Here is a 23,240-nt window from a genome sequence, read left to right as displayed (position 1 = left end):
CGCCTCGCGCCGTCTCCATGGCGCCGAGCGCCGCTCTCGCGAGATTTCCCGGCTCGCTCGCCGGCGCGATTGGCCGGCCGGGCCTTCAATCACGCCCGCCGGGCCCCCGGAAGGGCTCCCCGCGCAGGTGAGCGCGTAGCCCCGCCCTCGGGGAGGCCGTGCTGGGAGGGGCAGGTGCGCTGGGTGAAGCTAAGCAGGGCCGGGCGGGGGGCGAGCGTGGATGGGAGACTTGTGGGGGCTCTGTGCGCTGAGGCAGGCGGTGGTGCTGTGTACGGGTAGGGACGGGGAAGCCGAGGGGGTACCGGGGCGGGCTCCTGCTGGCTCCAACCGAGCCTCCGAGGGGCTGGGGTGGGTGTTGAGGCCCTCCCTGGGCTGTCCCTGGAGGGCTGTGGTGGCCGGGAGGCAGGGCCGGGGCGTGAGGGGCAAATGGCGGCTGCTGGGGTGGTGCTGGGGCGGCGCTGGCTCTGGGGAGAAGCAGAAACTCCGCTTCAAAACAAAGCGTTTCGTCCAAATCTTGTGTTTATAAGGTGTTTGTGGTCTTAGGTAATGAAATATATGCGTAGTCTGCAGCCGGTATAATTTCTAGCGTAGTCTAGCGTAGTCTGCAGCTGGTATAATTTCTAGTACTGTTTTATGTGGTATTTTGTAGCATGAGTAATAATGGGGAGTTCAACAAGTGCATGAATAACTTATTATAAACGTTATTATATCTCTGCTCCTTGCAGATGCTGCCTAAAAATGAGTAAAAGCAAACATACCGCTGAAAAGGACGTCGATGAAAGAGACGATGACAGCGACGAGCTAGCTGAGTACACGGAGAGCTTTAACCAGCTGGAGCTGCTGGAAACGCACAGGCACTTGATTCCTGTGGGCACGCAGAGCTGTTGGTCGGGGCAGTCGGATGACGAAGATGATGAACAAGAGAGAAGCGAGGAATGGTATGAAATGCAAGAAAAAAAGATGGAAAAAAATCCAGAGAAACTGCTGCTCTGGGCAGCCGAAAACAATCGGGTAAGACATTTATTCAGTGTATCACCAACAGGAATATTAACCTGAATAGACGTCTACAGCTTCTTTCACGAACAAAAGCTTCCCTGTATTCTCCTTTATCTGTCTGAACTACCTTGATCCAGGTTTTGCAAGGCACTTTGAAAAGCATCTTGCTTTTTAGTCCACACGCTAAAATATTTCTGGGTCAATTAGCTTTCAGAAGAAACACTTTGATTGTAGTTCAAAGTTAAAATAACAGTGCTGTTTTTAAACTTGTATAAACCAAAACCATGCCAGAATCTTTCTTCAAGGCAAGTAAGCCTTTTAACTGGGGTGGAGAGGGCATATCTGAAACTTTATTTTCTTCAAAGCTACTTGTACAGAGAATGTGTGACTGTTTTTCTATCTCTTTACTGAAAAAATAAAAAACTTCTTATCCCCTAACTTCCAAGAATAAAACGGAGATTCCTGTTAGGTAGCTTATTACACCCATGTGTGTGTTTATTTTCATTGATTGCCTTTGTTATACGCACAAGATCCACCTGTAGTTCTGTGGAGGCATGTGTTTCTTAGTGATTGGGGAAGTCTAAGGCACTGCAGCTAAATGCCCAAAGCTAGGCGCGGCAAACCATGGTTGTGTGTTTTTGTGGCAGTCTGAGCTGGATATCTGTTTATTTTAAGTAACCATAACTGGTTTCATCTTAAAATTTTGTGTTACATAGTCCTGAGACTGAGAGAAACTGCTTTTTCCTAAAACATCTAAAGTTTGGTAGAACAGCAGAAGCGATAATCTTGTTTTTAGAGTTTCATAATAAATTACCCATTTCACTTCAATAGCTGAGTACAGTGAGGAGGCTCCTTTCCGAAAAGCTGGCCCCCATCAATGCTCGTGACGAAGATCAATACACTCCTCTCCATCGAGCTGCCTACAGCGGGCACTTGGACATGGCACGGGAATTGGTTGCCCAAGGGGCGGACGTTCACGCACAGACGGTGGATGGCTGGACGCCCCTGCACAGCGCGTGCAAGTGGAACAACACGAAAGTGGCCTCGTTCTTACTTCAGCAGGGCGCAGACATCAACGCCCAGACAAACGGCTTGCTGACACCGCTGCATATCGCTGCGGGAAACAAAAACAGCAGAGAAACCCTTGAACTTTTGCTGATGAATCGCTACGTGAAAGCAGACCTGAAAAATAATCTGGATGAAACTGCCCTCGACATCGCTAGGAGGACTGATGTATATCACTACCTTTTTGAAATAGTAGAAGACTGCATAAATGCTGTGACCCCTTAAAAGTTGTGGTTAAACTTGTGAATGTGGGTTTTCCTACCTCTTGTCTGTCACGCAGCGGTCTGCATGCCTGTCAGTGGTGGTCTGTCCCTTCGCAACAAGGCTTTCAGTTAAGAAACTTGGGTGTTCTTCAGCAAGGTTACTTTCTGCAAATCAACTCAGTGGTTTCCCTCATACTTTGAAATGTTATTTCTGTTATCAAGGTAGTCAGAAAATCTCAGTGATTTCAGTAATTTCAGTGAGTCTCTGTTTAATTAGTGCAAATTTGAAGGGAACTTTGTAATTGGTCCAAAACAATGTCAAAGCAAGAGGGAAAACTGGACTATTTATGTGAAAGAATTCAGGCTTGGTTATACAAAATTTATTACAGCTCCAGAGAAAATTATTTTTTCAGAAATTTAATTTTTTTAAAAATTGCATGAAAGCTCAGTATGAATGTAACTTATTTGGGTGATATACAAAATGCTGTGATCTGTTGTAAGGCCTATTATAAAATAAAACTGTCAACCCTACATATTTTATTGTCATTTTTAATTGAAAGCTCAATAACTGATGCAATTGCCTGTTCATAAATCAAAAGAATTATTCCCAGGAACTTCAACCGTTTGTGGATGAACAGCCAACATACTATTGTGCCTAATTAGTTACAGCCAGTATTGCTAATTCTAGCCAGTCAAATCTGTCAAATCTTTTGGATCCCAAACTCAGATTTGACTGCCATGACTTAACCAAACTGAAGTTGGTGGGGGTTGGTTGGTTTCTTTCCAGATTTTGAGGCCGTTAAAATGCGCTTGAGTACAGCTTCTCTCTGTAGTCATGCAAACTAGAATCTCACTGGTTTACAATTAAGGATTGGGACTCTTCATCTGAGGTGTTCTTACCAAGTCTTAGCACTGAGCGCTATTTGGTTTATCTAACAGGAAAAATGGTAAATAATGCTCTATGTTTTCACAAGAGGCATTGTAATTTGCTTCTTCTGTTTGTCAGTTCAGCCTTTCTGCTAACAAGTGAAAAATCCTATGATTTTTGAAGTTTTAGAGTTGAACTTGCCTGTGCTACTGTTCACATCAACTGTGTTGGTCTGCATCTCTCAATCTTTCAGCTAGTTTTGAAGAATCAACATCTCTGGATTATTTAGCTGTGAAATGTCCAATAATGTATACTTCCAGTCTTCTCCACCCCTCCTTGGTTCAAGTGCAAGTTTCAGACAAAAATCACTACCAAATGATAGCATTTAATGAGTGAGTTTTTCACCATTACAATACATCTCAATATAATTATTGTGAGCAGGCAGGTCTTTTTCAGTCAATAGTGGTTTGGAAGGATACTGGTAGAACTTGAACGATGTTGTTAGCCCAGCAGGTAATGAAAGGGTAAAGCAGTGTATTGCACAGGAATTAGCGTACTATAGGATTTCCCATGACAAAGGCATGCAGTGTGAGAGCTTCAACTTTCCAGTTTATAATGTAGGAGTGGAGAAACTTGCTTCTCTTTGCTAATCAAATTGAGCTAGAAAATACAGTCCCGGAATACAGTATTTCAGCAAGACAGCTGTAAGAAAACATCTTGTTCTGTGCAGACACCTTACTGAGCGATCCCAAGCTCCTTCCAGACACCGCTAACAGGTCTGAAGCACACTTGTAACAGCAGCAGCAAGGCTGGAATATGTCAGCATTTGTCCTCTGAGGACCTACATTTATTTGGTCCTCTGATCAAGCATCTTTGGAGGGCATCTCCGTCACCCTGGCTTTCTTGAAGCCCTGTGTTGCACTTCTGTTAAAAAATACACAGCTGCCTTTGAAATACGAATTGTACAAAGTAACTTTCAATGCTTAGTATTTTAAAAGCTTGGTTTCAGGATATTTGTGAAAGGCATATACTTTGAAATGCATTAAGGAAAAACAGGTTATGATGTGCATTGGTTTAACTAGACATGGCTTGTATCTTACAGGTTCTCGCTTCCACCTGTATGCAAAGTCTTGGCTTCAAGGAAGCTGTCCCAGGGCAAATCTCCCTGCCGGGTGAGTGGGCCAGCTTGCTGCTGCTATCCGGCAGCACTCTCTGCTTGCTGTGGTACCTGCCAGCTGCTCTTCTTCCTCATAGCATGCACAGCAGCAAGATGAGTGGAGTCGAAATGCCACCTCAGTCCTATCAAAGTTTCAAGGTGCCTTATTTTACAAAAAGTGCTATTAAAATCAAGCCAGTACTCCTGTAAGTTGATCTGCGTCATCCCCTCAGTCAAGCTGTATCCTTCTGTCTTTATTAGTCTGAAGACTGATATAAGATCTGACATCCTTTTAAAAGGCAGGGCAGTGGCAACACTTTTTAGGGACAAAGCGCTAGTGATGTGTGTGCATACCAGCGTGTAATGCTGATTGCCTCACACGAATGATGTTTAACAATATACTGTAGCCTGCCCTGTGCCCGATGGCGGCGTGAGGTAAGCCTGGGTCCCCACACGGCGACCCCGGGACGTCTTTGCACCGGGAGCTCATCCGTTATTTTTTTTACTAAAAAGAACAGGAGGTAAATGGTCAAAGGTCTTTTTCGGGTCAAAGGGGAAGGGGCAAAACACCCCGGCGCTGTGGCAGAAGGAAGAAAGAGGCGGCACAGCCCGGTACAGAACATCGCCCCAGGTGCGCGGGGCAGCCACAAGATGGCGCCGGGGAGCCGCTGACGGAGCGCAGCCCGCCCGTCCCCGCCCGTCCCCGCTCCTGTGGCAACGGAGCCGCGCGGCTCGCACCCGCCCGGGCACGGTGGCCATGAGGGCGGCGAGCGGCGAGCAGCCGGCGGAGGAGGCCGAGGAGACGGACAGCGATGGCCGCGGCGAGGCGGCGAGAGGCGGGCAGCCCTGTGAGCGCGGCGGCCCCCGGCTCGCCTCACCGCCTCACCCGGGCAGCCGCTTCCTTGCCCTTTCCCCGCCTCAGGGTCCCCTCCCCGGCTACTCTGGGCACCACGGGGGTGGGCTCCGGCTTCTTCCCGAGGGATTCTGCCCTGTCCTGGGTCTCCAGAAAGCCTTGGAGGGTGGGGATGGGGAAGGAAGGCGTTGCGTACCTCCCCAGGCCGCCTCTGTGGTGGCCCCACGCAGGGCTGCACCCCTGGGTGCTGCCTTCTTTTAGGGGTAACCTGTGTGAGGCGTCCCCTTCAGCAAGGACATTTTGGGGGCCTCCTCCATCTCCCCTCGGCAGCACGCTGCTCCAACTTGGGCTTCCCATGGAGGGACCCCATCGCCCCTTCTCCCAGGTGCCCGGCAGTTGCCTTGCCTCGCTGCCATGGCTTTCACCTCCCTTTGAATCCTCCAGTGCTCCCCTTTTAGGTACCGGCTGTGGTACTGCTGTGAGGAATCCCTTTTGGGGCTGGGCATGTCTGAACGCTATCACGTCTGTAAATTTGTCTTAAGGTGTATTAAAGATAAAAGTAGAACGGGACAGGATGAAATTACATTAAGCAAAATATATTGATGTTGGGGTGGGAGGCATGGGTAAAATAACTGGTTCTTTTGTAATGTGTTTTGCTAACAGGGAAGAAATTTGTATATGTTGAGCCATCTAGGAGAGTTAAGGAAATCCTTCAAGAAGAGCTTTATTTTCAGAAAGAAGAATACCACATTAAACATCCAGCTGCAGGTAATCCTTACAAGCAAATGAAAAGTGTTTGTCAGGGCAAATGAAACAGAAGATGTTTTGAGAACTGTGGCAAAATTAATGATTAAAAAAAAAAAACAAAACAACCCCACCAAACAAACAAACAAACAAACAAAAAAACAGCCTAGAACATTCATGTAATGATCTGGAGAACATTTAGAAGAACTGCATTTAGTCTTTATTATTTTTTTTGCCTGAAATTCTGGGGAACATAATTATTGAGAACATGTACTTCCATATGATCTATCAGTTTAATAAAACAGAAACAAATACCAAGTGCTAGGGAGGTTTATTACATCTTTCTTTGAAAGAGGTGCTGTAGTTATTAGAATACTTCATCCATTTCTGAAGTTGATGTTGAAAAGAAGAAGTTGAGGTAAGAATGAATAAGGTTAAATAAATGACAGGAAGACAGTGAAGGCAATTAAAAAATCAGTCTGTTTAGGCAGTTTGAAGGTTGTGGAACTGCTTGACTATAGTAGGCAAATGAGGAAATGGAAGTCTAAGAGGGGAAAAGGTGTTTGGTCTAGATAAGAAACAATTCTGAGAACTGGAAGTAAAAATTAGAAAATCAGAATAGGAATAATTAGCATTTTTTAACAGAAAGAGCCTAATGGTGGAACAATTTAACAAAGATCAACTAGATTCTCCATTTTAATACAAATTTTAAATATTTTCCACGTAAACAGCCCTAGTCCAAGCTCATTTGCTAGTCGCGATGCAGAAATGAGTATAAAGCCATGTGACCCATGTAGGACATAACTTACATCGTGGTGGTTTTCTCTTACAGCCATAAGATCTATTAATCTAATTGTAGAAAACTATTTTTCAGAAATATGTAATGTTTAAGGATAGGACAGCTGATCTGACTGTCTCTACTGGTCAAGCTGCTGTACCTCAGTAGGTGCCTCTCTGTAGAGCCTGATGAATAAAGCTGGTTATTGCACAGCTTCCCTCATTAGTTTGTTCTAGTGGTTGGTGTGTTAAAAAATCATGCCTGATTAATAATGCTACGTTTCACTGCAGGCTACACAAGTAGAAAAGGTGACTGTTAAATGAAGCCAAATTATACTTCTTTTGAGCAGAGTTAGGGTTTACATATATTGTGTATTATCACTTCTTTGAAGAAAACATCTCTCTAGCTGCATGCTTGTAACTATATTTCTGTCTGGACACAGCCTCTCCTTGTGTTTTGGTAGGGCTTTTAAGAACCTTCCTGTTGAAAAAGCCCTTGGCATCTGCCTGCAAGGGGGGTATTCTGTGATTCTGTATCCTCTTAAAGCAAGAAAAAAACATGCATGAATTAAGGGGACTGCAAAGCCTCAGTTTTGGGGATACTATAGGTTTCATTGTGGTGGAAGTTGACTGAGGCCTAGTGGAAGGACTTTTGTCCAGGGCTGTAGTGATAGGGCAACGACTAATGGATTTAAACTAAAAGTGGGGAGATTCAGAATAGATGTAAGGAAGAAATTCTTCCCTCAGAGGGTGGTGAGGCCCTGGCACAGGCTGCCCAGAGAAGCTGTGGATGCCCCATCCCTGGAGGTGCTCAAGGCCAGGCTGGATGGGGCTTTGGGCAACCTGGTGTGGTGGGAGGTGTCCCTGCCCATGGCAGGGGTTGGAATTAGATGATCTTCAAGTCCCTTACAACCCAAACCATTCTATGATTCTCTGAATAATTTTGGTTTGTATGATTCAACTGCTTGCCTTTGTTGGGTCCTCTGTTGATAGTCTTTTTTTTAGTATCCAGGATTTTCTTCCAGAGAAGTTATGTGTACACTGTAATGAAAGTTGCTAGTAGTCAGTATTTTATAGCTTAAGCAGTTTAGTGCCTCAACATCTCTCCATGTGAGTACTATGTCTAGCACTTAATTTGTTTTTAGCTCTTTAAGAACTCTGACCAATTGTTTTGCCTCGCCTTTTAAAATGTAAATACCAAATCTGATCATGTCACTTCAGTATTTGTATCACTAGTAGCCTGGAGAGAGAGAGAATTATCTACTTATTTTAACTTACTTCTCTACTAAAATCTAGAGCTAACATAAGCCAGGGATGTTGAACTATTTGCCAACTGTTACTCCTAAATCTATAACACGTGAATAATATGCATTTCGTCTTTTGAATATATAATACATAATTCATCTTTTGCTCTGTAATACATGATTCCTGTTCTGTAGGCCCACATTCTTTTCTAGAGTAAATCTATTCCTTGGCTATATTAAGCTGCGTTTTGTTGGAATAGGCATGCCATTATCTTTCTTAATCATTACAACCTCCACAAATGTGGCAAGGGTAATTTTGCCTTTATTTCCAAATCTGGAAAATTTTGAAAAAAAAAAAAAAATCCATTTTCTCTTTTGTGGGATTAAGACCCAAGTGTATATTTACTCAAAATGAATTTCAAACAGTCGGATTCACAGATGAAAACGTACGAAAGTTAGGTGATGTAATCTGTATCAGGTTTAAAGACCATTTGAACCTGCAACTGCATTTCTCTGGTTAGGCTCCTTAGGCAATTACAGCACACAGGCAAATGAACTACTTATGTAAGCTCTGTTTATAGTAAATGGAGAAAAAAAAGACATTCTGAAAACACAATTCTTGTCCTAGATACCTACCTTTGCATGAGTCATGCTCTCTAAGTGCCTGTTCTGTGCCCAGTGACTGTAAAGGGAATCTGGGCAAGTAGCTGAGTTGCAGACGTTAACATTGGTTTGCTCAATCCGCTCCTGTGTCTGATGTTACTAAGAGCTTAACACGCCTATATTGGACTGCATTCATCTGCCAGTGGATCAAAATAGGAAGGCTTCAATTTGATCGTATGAGTGGATGCTACAGAATATACTCCCGTGATTTCTGGAGATTCTCTCAATGAAATGCATGTTACAAAGGCTTAAAGTACTTCAGATAAAACAGAGCCACCAAAAAATATTTGTCACGGGAATGTATAAAATCTGTGTATAAGAAGTTCAGTGTATAATGGTATGTAGAGCACAATTGTTACAAGCTATGCTTAGTGTAATAATGCTATGTGTAATAAGGTAAATTAGATGTTGGTGTGCAAATTACTCAGCAAGAGCCTGGTTCCTTTTTCATTAGTATACATCTAGAGAATTAGAGATGTTCCACAGGTGGCCAGGGTGTTGATTAAAAACTAACTGTCAGGTTGGAGGGTTACTGATTTACACAGTTTAGGTGATTCGTAAGCTTACTGTTTTACATAAATTAGACGACTGGTAAATCGTAACCTTTCTACAAAATAAACTACTTGTTTTTGTTTTTGTTTTGTTCTGCTATCGCTTTTATGAGGCTGTTTGGTATTCCAGTATGACCAATAAACCATCCTGGTTGCATTTACAGTATTACTGCTGTTTGTTATACATCATAGATCAGCTACATCTTGCTTCAGTTAGCCTAGTAGTCTTAAACTGTTCCACAAACACTAAAGAGCTATATATACCTTTGACATCTTCAGAGAGGAATTTGGATTGCTAATCTGTTTTTCATTAATTATGGAGGATGATTATAGTGTTCTCCCTAACTATTTGTACTGTACTGACCAAAGGGACTGTCTTGTAAATGTTACATTCATCTAGAACAAGTTGAAGTAATCCGTTGTAACAGGGTTGTTTTAACAAATTTTTAACAGTGGCTCTGGAAGGAATTTGGAGTCTGAAAAAGAATTTCTCCATTGGAGGCCTGAAACCAGCATCTCAGAACAGAAATGGTTTACTCTTACAGCCTCAGTTCTACTCAAGGCATGCAGGAATGAAAAGTAAGAGAAATAAGAAACTTTTGCTATAACACCTCACTTTAAAGTTGCAGGATAATATTCTTTTGTAATTCATAGATATCTCACTGGACTGCAGATCTATTTTGTTCAATGTTATTTTTCCATCAAATCACCTGTATGGCCTTAGAGTAATCACAGCTGGGCATCTTTCTGCAGGGCTAACCCACCTTTGTTAAGCAGCCAACAGACTTGAAATCTTTGCATAAGAAACCTGTTTAGGATTGCTGTGTTGAGTCACCTTGTTTAATATTCTGAAACCTCCTGTGAATGTGGGGAATAATCACTTCTTTCCTATGAACAGGTGGTGAGTGTTTGTTGGTAAGGTTTGTAGGTAATGAACCTTACTTCCCCTTGACATTCAGCCTTAATCAATTCAAATGCTTGGAAAAGCCCTCCTTCATCATGTCTCCTGAAAGGAGATTGATCTAGGTACCATTTCAGGCATTTTGGCATTTGCCTGCTTTTGCATAGCAAATTGCCATTTGCAGTTGGTGCTCTGGGGCACATATTTCTTCCTTTGCAGTCGCTGGAATGTGGCTTTTGTGGAACGGACCTATTCCTTATGAGCTGGTTGTTTTCAGCTGTCTTCTCAATGTGCCCAGCTTCTCTCTTTTGCTGGAACGTGTTAACTTTGCAGTGCGAAGTGAGAGCTTCCAGCCCTGAGGAAACACAGAGTTCATGAGCTTTTTAAGGAGAATATTATTAGTGCCATAAGGTTGCAGACTATACAAACTCAGCATGTTTGCCATTAGATGAAGCTACTTGTCATGTTCTCAGGGGCTAGTGGTTTAAAAATACAGCTAGCTGCATGAGTTTTATATCAGCACCTCTTTCTTGCTCTCTTGATCTGAGCTCTGAAGATATTGGCACCTTAAAAATTTGCCGCTTTTGCTCATAAATGATCGTCTAGCACAAATTAGTCTTCCAAATCTGTTTTGATGTGTCAAACATTAAAATGACTGTGTATGGAAACGTAGATCTGTATTTATAAGATTTTGAAGTTCTGGTTGGATAGGGAATTATTTTCTCTTTATAGTTATTTCTATTCATAGCTTCACGCTGCTTTTTTACCTGTTGTAGTAGCCAAATCCGATCCATATTTCAGTTAGTGAAGAAGGTGTCATGATCCAAAAATTACAGAATGTTTCTGATGACAAAAATGTGCTACTGTGAAATTTGACATTTTTATAGGTTTCTCTGTTGCAGAGTGATTACAAGTTCCAGCAGAAGATCACAACATATAGTTGGAGATGCCTTAACATTCCTTATGCTGAATCTATTCATAAACCCAGCAGTTCTAGGCCAAGAGTTTGTGATTCAATTTCTAGCCTGATTTAATAAAATGTTAACATAAATAAGCCTGTGATGTCTCTATTTATGTAAGAGTTATCGTAGTGTTAAAGAATGATAGAGGCAGCATGGAACTTGAAATAACCTGCCACTTAACTCTTACTTGTAAACATTATTACCATGAGGTAATACCAAATGATCTTTAGTTTGTATTTATTGTATTATCACAGAACTTTGGAAACAGTCCTAGATCCTTCTAGGTACTGTAAAAAAACAGAACAAAAGAGAGCTTCAAAAGGTCATGGGTGAGTGGGAGAGGTACCGGAGGACTGGCAGAAGGAAGTGGCACTCCTGTCTTCTGGAAGGGATGGAAGAAGATTCAGGCACCTACTGGCTGGTTAGCTTTCCCTCAGTCCCTGGGGAGATGACGAAGCAAATAATTTTGGAAGTCATTTCCAAACATGAAAGACAGAAGTTGGTTGGGAGTAGCCAGCAAGGATTTACAAAGGGGAAATTGTGTTTGACAACCCCAATACCCTTCTGCAATGAGATGACTTGCGTGGTGGACAAGGGGAGAGCAGGTGATGTAGTTTTCTTTGACTTTAACAAGGCTTTTTGACACTGTTTGCTCCAACATCCTCACTGACAAACTGGTGAAGTTACAGGTTATGTGAATGGGTAAGGAGGTGGACTGAAAACTGCCTGAACAGCCAGGCTCCCAAGGTTGTGACGAGGAGCGTGAAGTCCAGCTGGAGGAGAGTCACTAAGTGAGAAGCCCAGGGGCTGACTCTGTTTAACATCTTCATCAGTGACCTGGACAATGGGATGGAATTCACCCTCAGCAAGTTTGTGGAGAGTACAAAATGGAGAGGAGCATTCGATACACCAGATGGGCGTGCAACTGTTTGGAAGGAACTCAGCAGGCTGCAGAACTGGGCTGAGAAGAACTTCATGAACTTCAACCCAGAGAAATGCCACGTCCTGCACCTGGGGAGGAATAATCGTCTGCACCACTACAAGCTGGAGACTCACAGGCTGGAAAGCAGCTTGGTGGAGTTGGCATCCTGCTGGACGAGCTGCTTTCCAGCCTGTGAGTCTCCAGCCTGAGGGAGGTGATCCTTCTCTCTGCTCAGCAGTGGTGAGATAATCTGGAAGGCTGTGTCCAGTTCAAGAGACATGCTGGAGCAAGTCCAGCAAATAGTCATGAGAATGATTAAGGGATGTCACTGAGGAGATGCTGAGAGAGCTGGGAGTGCTTAGGTTCTTTGAGGTCTAAGAACCGCTAGGAAGAGATGAGATCCAGCTCAACAAGTGAGGCAAAAGCTCTGTTTGTACAGAACCTAAAAGGATTCATGATTGTTTCTTAAGTGCTGTGATAATACAAGGACTCCACAGTAACGATTGCCGTGAGGCTGGCCAACCTAGGGAGAGCTACCATTAGAAATAACGGGAGGGAAATGATGACCCACAGTCAAATGAGGCTGGTGAGCATGATACTTCCCGTCTTCACATTTGGCAATCTAAATTAATGATCAGTCTATGCCATATTTATAAAATAAGTGTAGCACATTCTTTTCCAAATTACGAATACTTTGCACACTACAGTTTTCATTGTCAGAAATCTTTCCAGACATCCGTCCTGCATTAAGATAACAAGTGCTACTGTCTTTCTGAAGGAGGAAACTTAGGTACAATGAAAAGAATGAACTGATGGATGATTTAAGATCAGAGTTGAAAAGTTCTTTTTTCCTAGTGCCACCTCAAACTGATAATTCATGTCACTCTTAAGACATTCATGTGATCCTAAGAGGTGGAGATGGGATTTTTTTGTGGGACTCTGAGATTCTAAGGAAGGATCTGAATATTGTTATGAAAATACTATTTTCTTATTCAGAAATGTTATATTCTTATTCAGAAATTATTCAATATCTGAATATTGTTAAAAAATTCTCAGTCACAACTTTATGAAACTAGACTTTCGGTTTGTTTGCTTTTTTTATGGTTAACTGTGAATGAAAATGGATTTTTTTTTTTTGATTGCCTGGAAGTCTTCTCAAATACTAAAAAATTGGTTTTATTTTGGTATCGGTGAAAAGGGAAAAAACCTTAGTTGGCTTGAAGGTAACAATTTTCAGCATTTCTATTTGACTTCTAAATAATACAAATATTGGCACTGAAAATTGCACCTGAGGCGCTAGAGGATTTGTGGCTTTTGAAAACATTATTCTTAGTTTTCAGATGTAAATTTGATCGTGAACCACACAATGATGTTTCAGAAGCACTGGGTTATCAGATAGAGGCTTTGATTAACTTTGCTGCATCTCCCTTCTGCTCCTTCCTTCATTTTTATTCAAGCCGCCTCCGCCTGTTTTCTCATTCTTAGTCATTATTTTCTTTGCGATCTTATTTTAAAACTTGCCAAATGAAAACACTTCCTGGGTTCATCACAGATTTCTGCACTAGCTCAGTTTTGCTACAACAAAAACAGATTTGTGGAATTCATTGATGCCTTTGCTTCTTTTTCATGCAACTTTGTACAATGGAGAAAAATCTCTTTTAGATCTTTTCCACCGAATATTTTGTTATTTCAATTATGATTATGATTTCTTTTAATGCCTCTCATCTTCCATTTGAATCAAACCAAGCAATTTGTTTAAATATAATAACGTCATAGCAATACTATTAACATTAATATTTATAATATAATATTTATAAAACTGGATTTCCACTAATCTAACTGCACTCATATTGTATCACAGTCGTTTTTTACTCTCTAGCTGTTCAGCTACCCTTTTCTGTTGTTTTTTTATTTCATTTTCAAACCAAACGATGCTGTTTTGAAAGACAACAGTTAGCACTGCTTCCACATAGAGTCATTTCAAGCACTGACATCTTTCAACACCTCTGTCTGCACTATCAAGTAATGAGGCACAGTAGGAGGGGTTCAACATATTAAAGCAACTGGTGTCGAGGGCCCCAAAACTATGTGTTTTAGGAGATTTACTTCAAATTAGAGCTAGGCTCGTCCCCTGGACTGCAACGTTGCTTCCGTGCTTGAGGTTTAGAGATGTGTGAAGAAAAGCTGTACCACAAACCCTTGCACTCAGGCCTGTGGGATGCTCTTTGGGTGAAGTGAGAGCATCAGAGCATTCCCCTGGGAGCAGGCATTTGCCTGTTCTGTACAGATGGCCGCGAGTCACTGCTCCTGCCATGGGTGCTGCTTATGATGCAGTCCAGTACTTCAAAAAACAAGACAGATTGAAATCCGTGATAACTGCTAGCAAATACCCACAGAGCCAAACTCCAGCTTGTTGGTACACATGCACACGTGTCAAATTATCTGAGGATCATCTGGTTTTGGCAGGAAAGTTTCCTGCTCTGATTTTGGTTCTGATCTACACTGGTGAACAAAGATGCATGCTGCACTGGAAGGTAGAAGAGACGGGATCCTTCCTCCACGGTGTGCACAGCACATCTGTTCGTGCCCGTGCCTTGTCCTGGAAAAGTCAACTTGACATAGTTTTAGTACAGCGCTGCTCAGTCACAAACAGATCTGTATAGCCAGGCAGAATATTTTAACATCACATTTGCTGCGTGTGCAGTCATGTGGGCTTGTCTGTTCAGAAGCTGTTCATCCAACGAGGCAGGCATCAGCTTTCAACTGAATCTTTTATCTCTAGTCATATTTCAGAATTTTAAACTTCCAAGCAGAAAGATCATAGTCCCCAACGTGAAACATTAGTTAATCAAACTGCAGGCATTTAATTTTTATACTAAAATACAGCATGCAATTTATACAGAACAGAACTTTTATCACTCTTTTTCACACAGGATTTAGGGCCTTACCTGGCAGAAGCTTGCATCGAAACTACAGGGACTGTTTATGATAAGAGATTTCAAAGTCACTCTTAAGTGTCATTTTGGTACCAGGTAATTTCTGCCTCTCCTTGAAGCTGGGCACATTCTTTTAGGATAAAAAAACACCTGCATGGGGTTTCCCTGGTTGATAGGACATCTGACTTGATAGCTGTGGCTGAAAATAAAGCATCCTTTGGTACCTTTTAAACCATGTTTTCGAGAGAGTTGACAAGTAACTTCAAAGAGTCTTCTAGGCCTAAATACTTCTCATGTGTGACAAAATAGAGTGAGTCAGAGTACAAGAGGAAGCCAGCTGGGAAGCTCTAGGCAAAAACATTAACTGCTGTTAGAAACTGCAAACATTTAGCCTTCAAATAAGCAAAATGTTTTTTATTTTGCAACAACCTCATTACTAACAGACGGCATTTGATTTTAAATTCTTGACTATCAGCAACAGTGGAGCTTACTGCCGTTTCCACGGAGTGGTTCAACCACGGATCTCCCATTTGCGTATACTGTACCGAGAAGTCTGTGTGGTCCTTGGGCCACAGAGCGACAGCCTGGGCTGGTTGACCTCCAAAAGCAGACAAGATCAGGTCTGTTTCCGCTGGGATATCTGCAGGCGTCTGGTAATGCTACTCGGCCTTCATCACGTTGTACTTCCCATCAGCATCAGTGGGTGTGTTTCCCAAGTCAGAGTGAACAAAGCTGCTTGAAAAAAATCCTCTCTTTATGAAAAAGAAATTTTGTAAAGAAAAGTGCTGGTCTAGTCCCCACGTTCCTAGCTCTGGTTGAGGTGCAATTTGCGAAAGAAAGGGTGCAAGGGACATAGTCATGTTTCCTCTTGTTTTTTTTTTTTGTTGTTTTTTCAAAGTTGTCACTAATTGTCTTATAAGAACTTCCGTGTTGAGTTGTCCTGAAACATTTCATAAACCTGAATGAAAGACAACGTTGTTGTTGACTTCACTATGTGCGGGATTAGGCCTGGCATGATCAATGGATTCCACTTGGCTGGGCTGTGGAACTGGAATGGCTTACCAACAAACCTGCAAGACCAGAAATGAAAACTTGATTAGGCAAGTAAAATCTGGTTCAGCTTCCTCCAAACTCATACATCAAATTTATGTTCTTGAAGGAAAACAAGTGCCATTGCGGCTCATTCAATCAAATTTATTGGGTGAATCATAATTCCACAGAAGTCAGTTGAGCTCTCCCACTGATTTTTATGAGTCCCAAATTTATCACGTTATCTGCAGAAGCAGCTAAAGAAACAAAATTATTTACTGTAGAGTTGTTGACCACTTTGTGTCTTTCATTGAAGCACGCCAGGGATTGTGCTCATTTTAGGTAGGGTTCATTATATTGGATGGGTTCTGGACTGAGTGATTCCAAGTACAGCTCATGCACTCAGAGGATTTGAATCTGTTAGCAAAGTATTTCTACATGCTTGCAGTTTTCTAAAATAATTTTCCCAGATCCCTATTTTGTGACTAAAATCAGTGTTGTTTGTCAAGGCAGGTCCTATGTTTATTGCATCATTGTTTTATTTTACTACTGTTGGCTAGCACACTATATTGAAGACAATACTAAATTAGAAAAGGGGATTGTCATGCTGGTTTGAACAACTTCAGAGAGGACTGGAGAAGCTTGGTCTGAGCCAGCAGAAATCTTGGGGAATTCAGCGAGGGGAAATACGAAGTTTTGTATGTACAACAGAAAAGCCCCGTGCACTGGTACAGGCTGGGAACTGACTGGTTGATAAACAGCCACGCTGTGAGGGACCAGGTGAACAGCAAGTAAAATGTGAGCCAACCGTGAGCCCTCCTTGAAAGGAAAGCAAGCCATGTGCTGGGCAACATCAGGTGTATGTGCAGTAGATTGAGAAAAGTTGTCCCCCTGCACTCAGCACTGGTGAGGGGACACCTGGTACTGTGTCCACTTTCCAGCCTCCCAGTTCGAGGTGGAAGTTGAGAATGTGGAGAAGGTCCAGTGGAAGGCTACCGAGATGATGAGGGGTCCTACAGCACACAAACTGAGGTTGAGGGAGGCGGTCTTGTTTAGTCTTCTGGAAAGGAGGCAAAGGGATGATTTAATAGTAGCCAACAACTAGCTACCTGAAGGTGTTACGAAGATGATGGAGCTGTTCTGTCCTTGGATATAACAAGGGGCTGTAACAGCCAGAAATTACAGGTTGGGAGGTTCAGTGTTGAACAGCAGGAAAAAATTCTTCACTGAGAGGGTGGCGCAGCACTGGAACAGGCTGCCAAAGGTGTTGTGGAGTCTCAGTCCTAGAATATTTTCAACTTCTTCCCACTAGTCAAGCCAGCACCTAAGTGAGCAACATAGCTGATGCTGACAGTGGTCCTCCTCTGAGCAGGAGGGTGGAGTAGTGACCTCCAGAGATCCCTTCCAGCCAGGACTGGGGGTTACAGCAGAGGCAATAAAATGTTTTCTGTAACCACAGCTGTTGGTGTATTTTTTATTTTTTTTATGAGTGCTTAGATCATGGACTATGGAAGTCTGCAAGTGTTTTCATGTACAATTAATAAGTTTATGGACACACATGACCGAGTTGCTAATCTAACAGCAACCTCACCTGCAACCATTCTGTATTTTGGGGCATAAATGGGCTTGAATTGCTTTCTTTACTAACGCAGAGACGAGTTGCAGAGTCTTGACCTATGTGGTATGGATACACTGTGCTGCAACGCAAATGGTAGATGAGAATCTACGCCCCATGTACCTTTGCTGCCCTCGGTGAATGTCTATGAGAGGTCCTTGGATCTATAGCTGTGGGTACAAAAATGCATAGCATTAGAGCTGCCTCCAGCTCCGTACTAATATTCTCTGAGCTGTGTGAATCGATGAACTCTTGGTTTGCTGAAACAAATGACTGTGGAAAACATCTCAGGCCTATCTGATCAGGTTTTTCACACTTTCTGTGTGAAACAGAGTTGGGAAAAGCGATTTTCTAGTAACCATGGAGTTTTTTTAAATAGCAGTGAGATTTAAAAATTAAATGAAAACATATGTAGTCCTAAAAAAAATTAAAGCGACTACATATTATATATATATATATATATGTAATATATACACACTATATATATATATATACACACTTTCCCTATTTGCTAGTCCTTTTAGAGGTGCTTGAAACCGTTTGATGACTTGGCAGGAAGTCAAAGCTGCTGTGGCTGCCGTCTCTTCCTTTATTTCCCCCCCTTTCACTCAGTAACCGATTTATTCAAGACTTTGCTCGACCTCACCCTCGAAACCGCGAGGGCTCGGAAAGCCCCCCCCCCCCCCCCCCCTTCTTCCCAAGTATTCCCAGGGAAACGGCGGGCGTGGGCAGTGGGGGAGAGCCCTTTCTGCCAGCCCCAAACCCCAAAATCATGAAGAAATAGGAAACTCGGGGTTTGGGGGAGCCCCTCTCCTCACAGGGCGGCGGGCAGGGCCGGCTGCTGTGGGCGGGAGCGGGCCGGCATGGCCGGGAGGGGCGGCGGCGGGGCAGGGGTTGGGCGCTGAGGGGAGGCAGCTGCAGCAGCAGCAGCAGTAACAGCACCAGCAGCAGTAACAGCACTAGCAGCAGCAGCAGCAGCAGCAGCAGCAGCAGCATGCGCTGGGCGGCCCCGCGGCTCCCCAGCGGGCGATGGAGCCGTGCCCCCGCCGCAGCTGCCCCAGGAGATGGCGGCGGCTGTGGCGGCGGCGCTGGGCGCTGGCGGCCGGGCTGCTGGGGGCCGCGCTCGCTTTGTTCGCCTGCCTCCGGCAGCCGCAGCCCCGGGTCCCGACGACGGGCCGGGCAGGGGACGAGGTGACCGTGCTGCTGTGGTGGGAGCCCTTCGGCCGCCCCCGGCGCCCCGCAGACTGCCGGCGGCGCTACAACGTGACGGGCTGCCGCCTCAGCGCCGACCGCGGCCGGCTGGGCGAGGCGAGGGCCGTGCTCTTCCACCACCGCGACCTGGCCCTGCACGGAGCCCAGGGGCTGCCCCGAGGGCCCCCGCCTCGCCCCCCGCGCCAGCTCTGGGTGTGGATGAACTTCGAGTCGCCCTCGCATTCCCCCGGCTTGCAGGGTCTGGGCGGCGTCTTCAACTGGACCATGTCCTACCGGAGGGACTCGGACGTCTTCGTGCCCTACGGGTACCTCTACGCGCTGCCGGAGCCCCGGCCCTTCGTGCTGCCCCGCAAGACCAGGCTGGTGGCGTGGGTGATCAGTAACTGGAACGAGGAGCACGCCCGGGTGCGCTACTACCGGCAGCTGAAGGAGCACCTGGCCATCGACGTGTACGGGGCGCAGGGGCTGGCGCTGGTGGAGGGCAGCGTGGTGAAGACGGTGTCGGCCTACAAGTTCTACCTGGCCTTCGAGAACTCGCAGCACACCGACTACATCACCGAGAAGCTCTGGAGGAACGCCTTCGCCGCCAGCGCCGTGCCCGTCGTCCTCGGCCCCCGCAGGGCCAACTACGAGCGCTTCATCCCTGCCAACTCCTTCATCCACGTCGACGACTTCCCCAGCCCCAGGCTGCTGGCCACCTACCTGAAATTCCTTGATAAAAACAAGCCTAACTACAGGAGGTATTTTGCCTGGCGGAACAAGTACGAGGTCCACGTCACTTCTTTCTGGGACGAGCATTACTGCAAGGTTTGCGAGGCTGTGAGGACAGCTGGGAATCAAGTCAAGACGGTACGAAATCTGGCCAGCTGGTTTGAAAGCTGATGTTCCTGGTGGGTGAGGCTTGCTTGGTCAGCCTCTCTGAGCAGCAGCCTTCACTAAGGCATGAGGAAGGCTGCATCTCGCAGAGATCACCACCTTAGCAAAGTTAGTTTGTCATCCGTGAGAGAGACGTACAGATATATGTAAATAAGCGGGGGGAAAAAAAAAAACTACAAAATGAAGATTTTTACTACAGGGCAAAATCATGAAAGTACAGAGAAACATCAGGCAAGAGGATTCTTCAAGAGCAAAGTTAAAGTTCCAGAAGTCATGCAGATCTGAAACCTTTGCAGTTGTGCACAGCTAAATGTAAATAAAACATGCCAAGTTCCTTGGCTGTACAGCTGAAACCAATTTTGTCAGCTATGACAGCTTCCTGGTCTGTGAAACTTTCTTCTGCTTATAGGGGATACGTGATCAGTGCTGGCTTTCTGCATTCCAAAGACAAAAGCAAATACTTTTAACAGTGATTATGAAGAAAATCCAAGTTATTTGCCGACAAATGCTGAGCCGCAATGTTGAACGTAAGAATGTGATGATATGGTAGCACTTTTTAGCAATGTGTTAAATTGCAGCAGCCAAATAATAATTCCTTGAGCCAAATAAAAATTCCGTTTTGGAAAAAGTGTATGGAAGGGTCTGTGTGGGAGTGGAACGAACAGCTCAGATGATATAAAGTAATTCTTCCACTCCCTACCCAAACCATGAGCACATTTGTCCTGTATGAAGGCAGAGAAGAGCTTCAAGTACAGGAAAAGACAGAATGTAGAAATAAAGTTGGAATGTTTCCGCCCTCCCTTTTTTCAGGAATTTGAAAATGTTTACAGGAGTCTGCATGTTTTTCTCTGCAAAATTACTGCCATATAGGAAAAAGCAGGGAAAGACTCAGAACCGCAGGGTTTTTTATTACTGTATTTAATATGTATACAGAAAGGCTAACTTATTTCTCTAGTATCATTCAAATGTCTTATTGTATAGCAAATGCTTTGGTGCATGGCATACATTTTTAAAAATTCTGCCAGGTGACAGATTACTCAGAGTGCCAGCTCTGTTTGTGAAACAATTATTACAACAAAAATCTCAAAGTCCAAGTCTCAGATCGCTACCTTCCAGAAAGGAAATTACTGTAGAGAATACAATCTAAACCGTTGTTAAATACAGGTTGTATGAGGGAAGTATATGAAAGGGAGAGGAAGGATTTCTTATCTTTGGTTTTGAAGGTTTCTTCCGCCTTTTTTTTTTTTTTTAATGTATAACTGGTTTTGTAGGCTAAAACTTGCTTGTGCACTGCCTACCCAGAACATTTACAGGAGGCGTTGCCTTTTAGACTCTGCCATCCTGCTGGACTAAGATCTTTGGAGCAGTCAGAGTGTGTTACTTTTTGGTTGTTTGTAATCTTGCATACTGAAATCCAGAGAGGGTCTTCAGTTGCAGTTACTGATCCACAGGAACCTCAGCCCTTCCTGTCCTTTGCAGCTGTAAGATTTGGCGGCAAAAAAATGATAACCTACAAGAGTGCTGTAAAAATGATTAAGGGTTTCATCCTGCTCCTATTTAAGGCCATTAAATTATCCAGAGACTTCACCTGGAGTAAAATCATGGGCACAGAACAGGTGGGGAAAGATGAGTTAGTTGCAAATAAGAGAGAGGTCAGTTTGTTGGCATTTGCGAGTCTTACTTAGGTTAGAATAGGATTACACTTGATTTGAGCAATAAGGGATGTCAGGTTAGGTGCTTAGAGCCATCAGCTGACAGCCTACTGTAATTTATTGTAAATTACACGTTCCCATGATTAGGTAAGCACGGAACTAAAGATTGCTGAAAAAAAAATCTGAAATAATGATACAGTTTGTGAATAATTTGCAGAGATTTACGCCTTCGGATCTTGGTGGCTCCTGTTTTTATTCTCTCCTGCTTTTGTGGAAGGGAAGATGGGTAAAAGTACTTCATGAACGTGGCTGTTGTTCATGCCAGAGTTGCTGCAGAGATTTTATCAGGAAAGCAGAGAAGGTGGTCAGCGCAATGCAGAGTGCAGTAGAGGTGTTCCCTACTTACTGCTGGGCTTTCATTTAAACAGTTCCAAGGGATTCTTTAAAACAAAGGCATGCTCTTCATTGCACGGTCATCTGTTTCTCTGCCAGTGGTTAAAGCTCCCATAAAACTGTTTTTGATCATTTTTAAAGTAGAAATCTAAGTATAACATTAACATTAACAGCCAAGTGTCAGGTTAATAGAATCTATCTCTTTGATTTATCCATTTTTTCTTTTTACTGTTTATCTCAGTTCATGTAAGCATATACAAAAACCTGATCTTAAAAGCAGTGAGCAGTCTCTGAAAACTAATAATTAAGATTGCACTACTTTTTATCAGCCTGCCAAAAAGTATATCATTTTATCAGTCCTTCCAAATTTTTTAGCATGTTCTAGAGGTTTTCAGACACACAATTTTTCTGTGTTACCATTAGTAATGCCACAGGCAGGAGATGAGGCTACAGGAGCATAGGAATTGCAACCGGGACTTTATTCTCAGCTGCTCTTATGGGAATCTTGGTGGAATTAGAGTTTTGTAAAATTCAGAAAACAGCTATGCAATGATCAAAGTGTTATTTTTGAATAAGATATCACAGCTGTGCTCTGTAAGTTGTACAATGATTATTTTAAAAAAATTGTATAATGAAAACTGCAGTCTTGTAATAATTATTGCAGAGTACTTGCGGGAGAAGAGAAGCCTTTTCTAGTTTCACAGTTCTTGCATAAGCACTACATACTTTTCCCGTTATCAAGAGGAAATTCAGACCTGGTCTACAGCTGCTGCAGGCAACAATACAGCATCTCTACAAATCCACTTTGATTTGTAGTTCAGCCACTCCATGGTCTATAAGAAATAAGCTAATAATTAGAGTAGTGCTGTAAGCTGAGCACTGTCTTTTGTAATTCCCAAGTGAACTGAGCCCAAGGTCAATGGTAAATAAGAATTTTATCTTAGCAAATCGGGTTGTAGATGAGGTACCAAACTCCACAAGATATTGCAGGTGGTGTATGTAATGGGTCTATGAAAATCAAGCAAATTATCTTCTATTCTAAATAGACAAATCTTTTGTAACACATTTTGAAAAAAAAACTGTTTTATTCCATGTATTAAAATGTTGGGGAGGAGGGAGGAAAGGAAGATGATTATGTTCTGTTTTTCAGAAGGAGAAGAGTTGATATTACCCTTTGATTATAAGTGGAATAGAGAACAGTGTGATCCTTTCAGCTACATAACGTGTCTCAGGGAATTTTATACTGTAAAGTCTCTTCACCTTCATAGAGTGGAGTAACTTTGTATTAATCATGTAGATTAACACTCAATAAAATTACAGAAAGGAAGTGGCACAAAACGACCCTATTTTTGTATTTCTTTGTGTGTTATGAAGGGTAGCTGTAGAAAACCAATTTTTAAAGAAAAATTCTTTTCATGTTTTCCACCTTTTAATCAAGAGAAGTGGCTTATTGTTCTCAAATTAGTCAGACTGTCTGAGGTTAGGAATGAGACCTGGTTGTGCCAGGGGAAAAATATTTTCGCAGGAGAGGCTGTACGGGGTTATTTTCACTATGAAAAGGAGCATTTATTGAAGTTGGATGTCTGCTGGAAAAAATGTCATTTAAAACAACAACGAAACCA

The 23,240-nt window shown here is 43.3% G+C and overlaps 3 protein-coding genes across 8 annotated transcripts; all 3 read left to right on the top strand.

Annotated features, from left to right (window-relative positions):
* The first annotated feature begins 2 nt into the window (after positions 1 to 2).
* On the top strand, positions 3 to 2,795 carry ANKRD49 (ankyrin repeat domain 49). Of its 3 annotated transcripts, none has more exons than XM_066989873.1 (3): positions 3 to 127; positions 726 to 1,011; positions 1,828 to 2,795. In XM_066989873.1, the coding sequence occupies exons 1-3, from the start codon at positions 18 to 20 to the stop codon at positions 2,284 to 2,286; spliced, it is 855 nt and encodes a 284-aa protein (XP_066845974.1). In that variant the 5' UTR covers positions 3 to 17; the 3' UTR covers positions 2,287 to 2,795. The 3 variants fall into 3 exon arrangements, with proteins under 3 accessions (XP_066845974.1, XP_066845976.1, XP_066845975.1); XM_066989875.1 differs by having other exon boundaries at positions 80 to 174; XM_066989874.1 differs by lacking the exon at positions 3 to 127 and adding an exon at positions 178 to 275.
* A 2,003-nt stretch (positions 2,796 to 4,798) lies between these two features.
* On the top strand, positions 4,799 to 15,582 carry C1H11orf97 (chromosome 1 C11orf97 homolog). Of its 4 annotated transcripts, none has more exons than XM_048076488.2 (4): positions 4,799 to 4,919; positions 5,805 to 5,909; positions 9,574 to 9,699; positions 15,317 to 15,582. In XM_048076488.2, exons 1-4 carry the CDS (start codon positions 4,814 to 4,816, stop codon positions 15,436 to 15,438), a joined length of 459 nt encoding a protein of 152 aa, XP_047932445.2. In that variant the 5' UTR covers positions 4,799 to 4,813; the 3' UTR covers positions 15,439 to 15,582. The 4 variants fall into 4 exon arrangements, with proteins under 4 accessions (XP_047932445.2, XP_047932447.2, XP_066845977.1 ...); XM_048076490.2 differs by lacking the exon at positions 4,799 to 4,919 and adding an exon at positions 5,003 to 5,136; XM_066989876.1 differs by lacking the exon at positions 4,799 to 4,919 and adding an exon at positions 5,012 to 5,244.
* A 2,596-nt stretch (positions 15,583 to 18,178) lies between these two features.
* Positions 18,179 to 22,988, top strand: FUT4 (fucosyltransferase 4). The gene has a single exon (XM_048076486.2). It carries the CDS (start codon positions 18,515 to 18,517, stop codon positions 19,577 to 19,579), a length of 1,065 nt encoding a protein of 354 aa, XP_047932443.1. The 5' UTR covers positions 18,179 to 18,514; the 3' UTR covers positions 19,580 to 22,988.
* The last annotated feature ends 252 nt before the right edge of the window (positions 22,989 to 23,240 follow it).

Source organism: Anser cygnoides, chromosome 1 (assembly GCF_040182565.1).
Source record: "Anser cygnoides isolate HZ-2024a breed goose chromosome 1, Taihu_goose_T2T_genome, whole genome shotgun sequence".
Classification (NCBI taxonomy): Eukaryota; Metazoa; Chordata; class Aves; order Anseriformes; family Anatidae; genus Anser; species Anser cygnoides.
The sequence above is the reverse complement of the archived record's forward strand: the minus strand, read 5'-3'. Positions and strand labels throughout refer to the sequence as shown.

Coding starts and splice junctions, on each gene's coding strand:
- FUT4 (XM_048076486.2), top strand. CDS start 18,515: ATGGAGCCGTGCCCCCGCCGCAGCTGCCCCAGGAGATGGCGGCGGCTG.
- C1H11orf97 (XM_066989876.1), top strand. CDS start 5,046: ATGAGGGCGGCGAGCGGCGAGCAGCCGGCGGAGGAGGCCGAGGAGACG. Junction 5,245..5,804: donor CTACTCTGGGCACCACGGGG/GTGGGCTCCGGC, acceptor TTTTGCTAACAG/GGAAGAAATTTGTATATGTT. Junction 9,700..15,316: donor AAGGCATGCAGGAATGAAAA/GTAAGAGAAATA, acceptor CTTGACTATCAG/CAACAGTGGAGCTTACTGCC.
- ANKRD49 (XM_066989873.1), top strand. CDS start 18: ATGGCGCCGAGCGCCGCTCTCGCGAGATTTCCCGGCTCGCTCGCCGGC. Junction 128..725: donor CGGAAGGGCTCCCCGCGCAG/GTGAGCGCGTAG, acceptor TGCTCCTTGCAG/ATGCTGCCTAAAAATGAGTA. Junction 1,012..1,827: donor GGGCAGCCGAAAACAATCGG/GTAAGACATTTA, acceptor TCACTTCAATAG/CTGAGTACAGTGAGGAGGCT.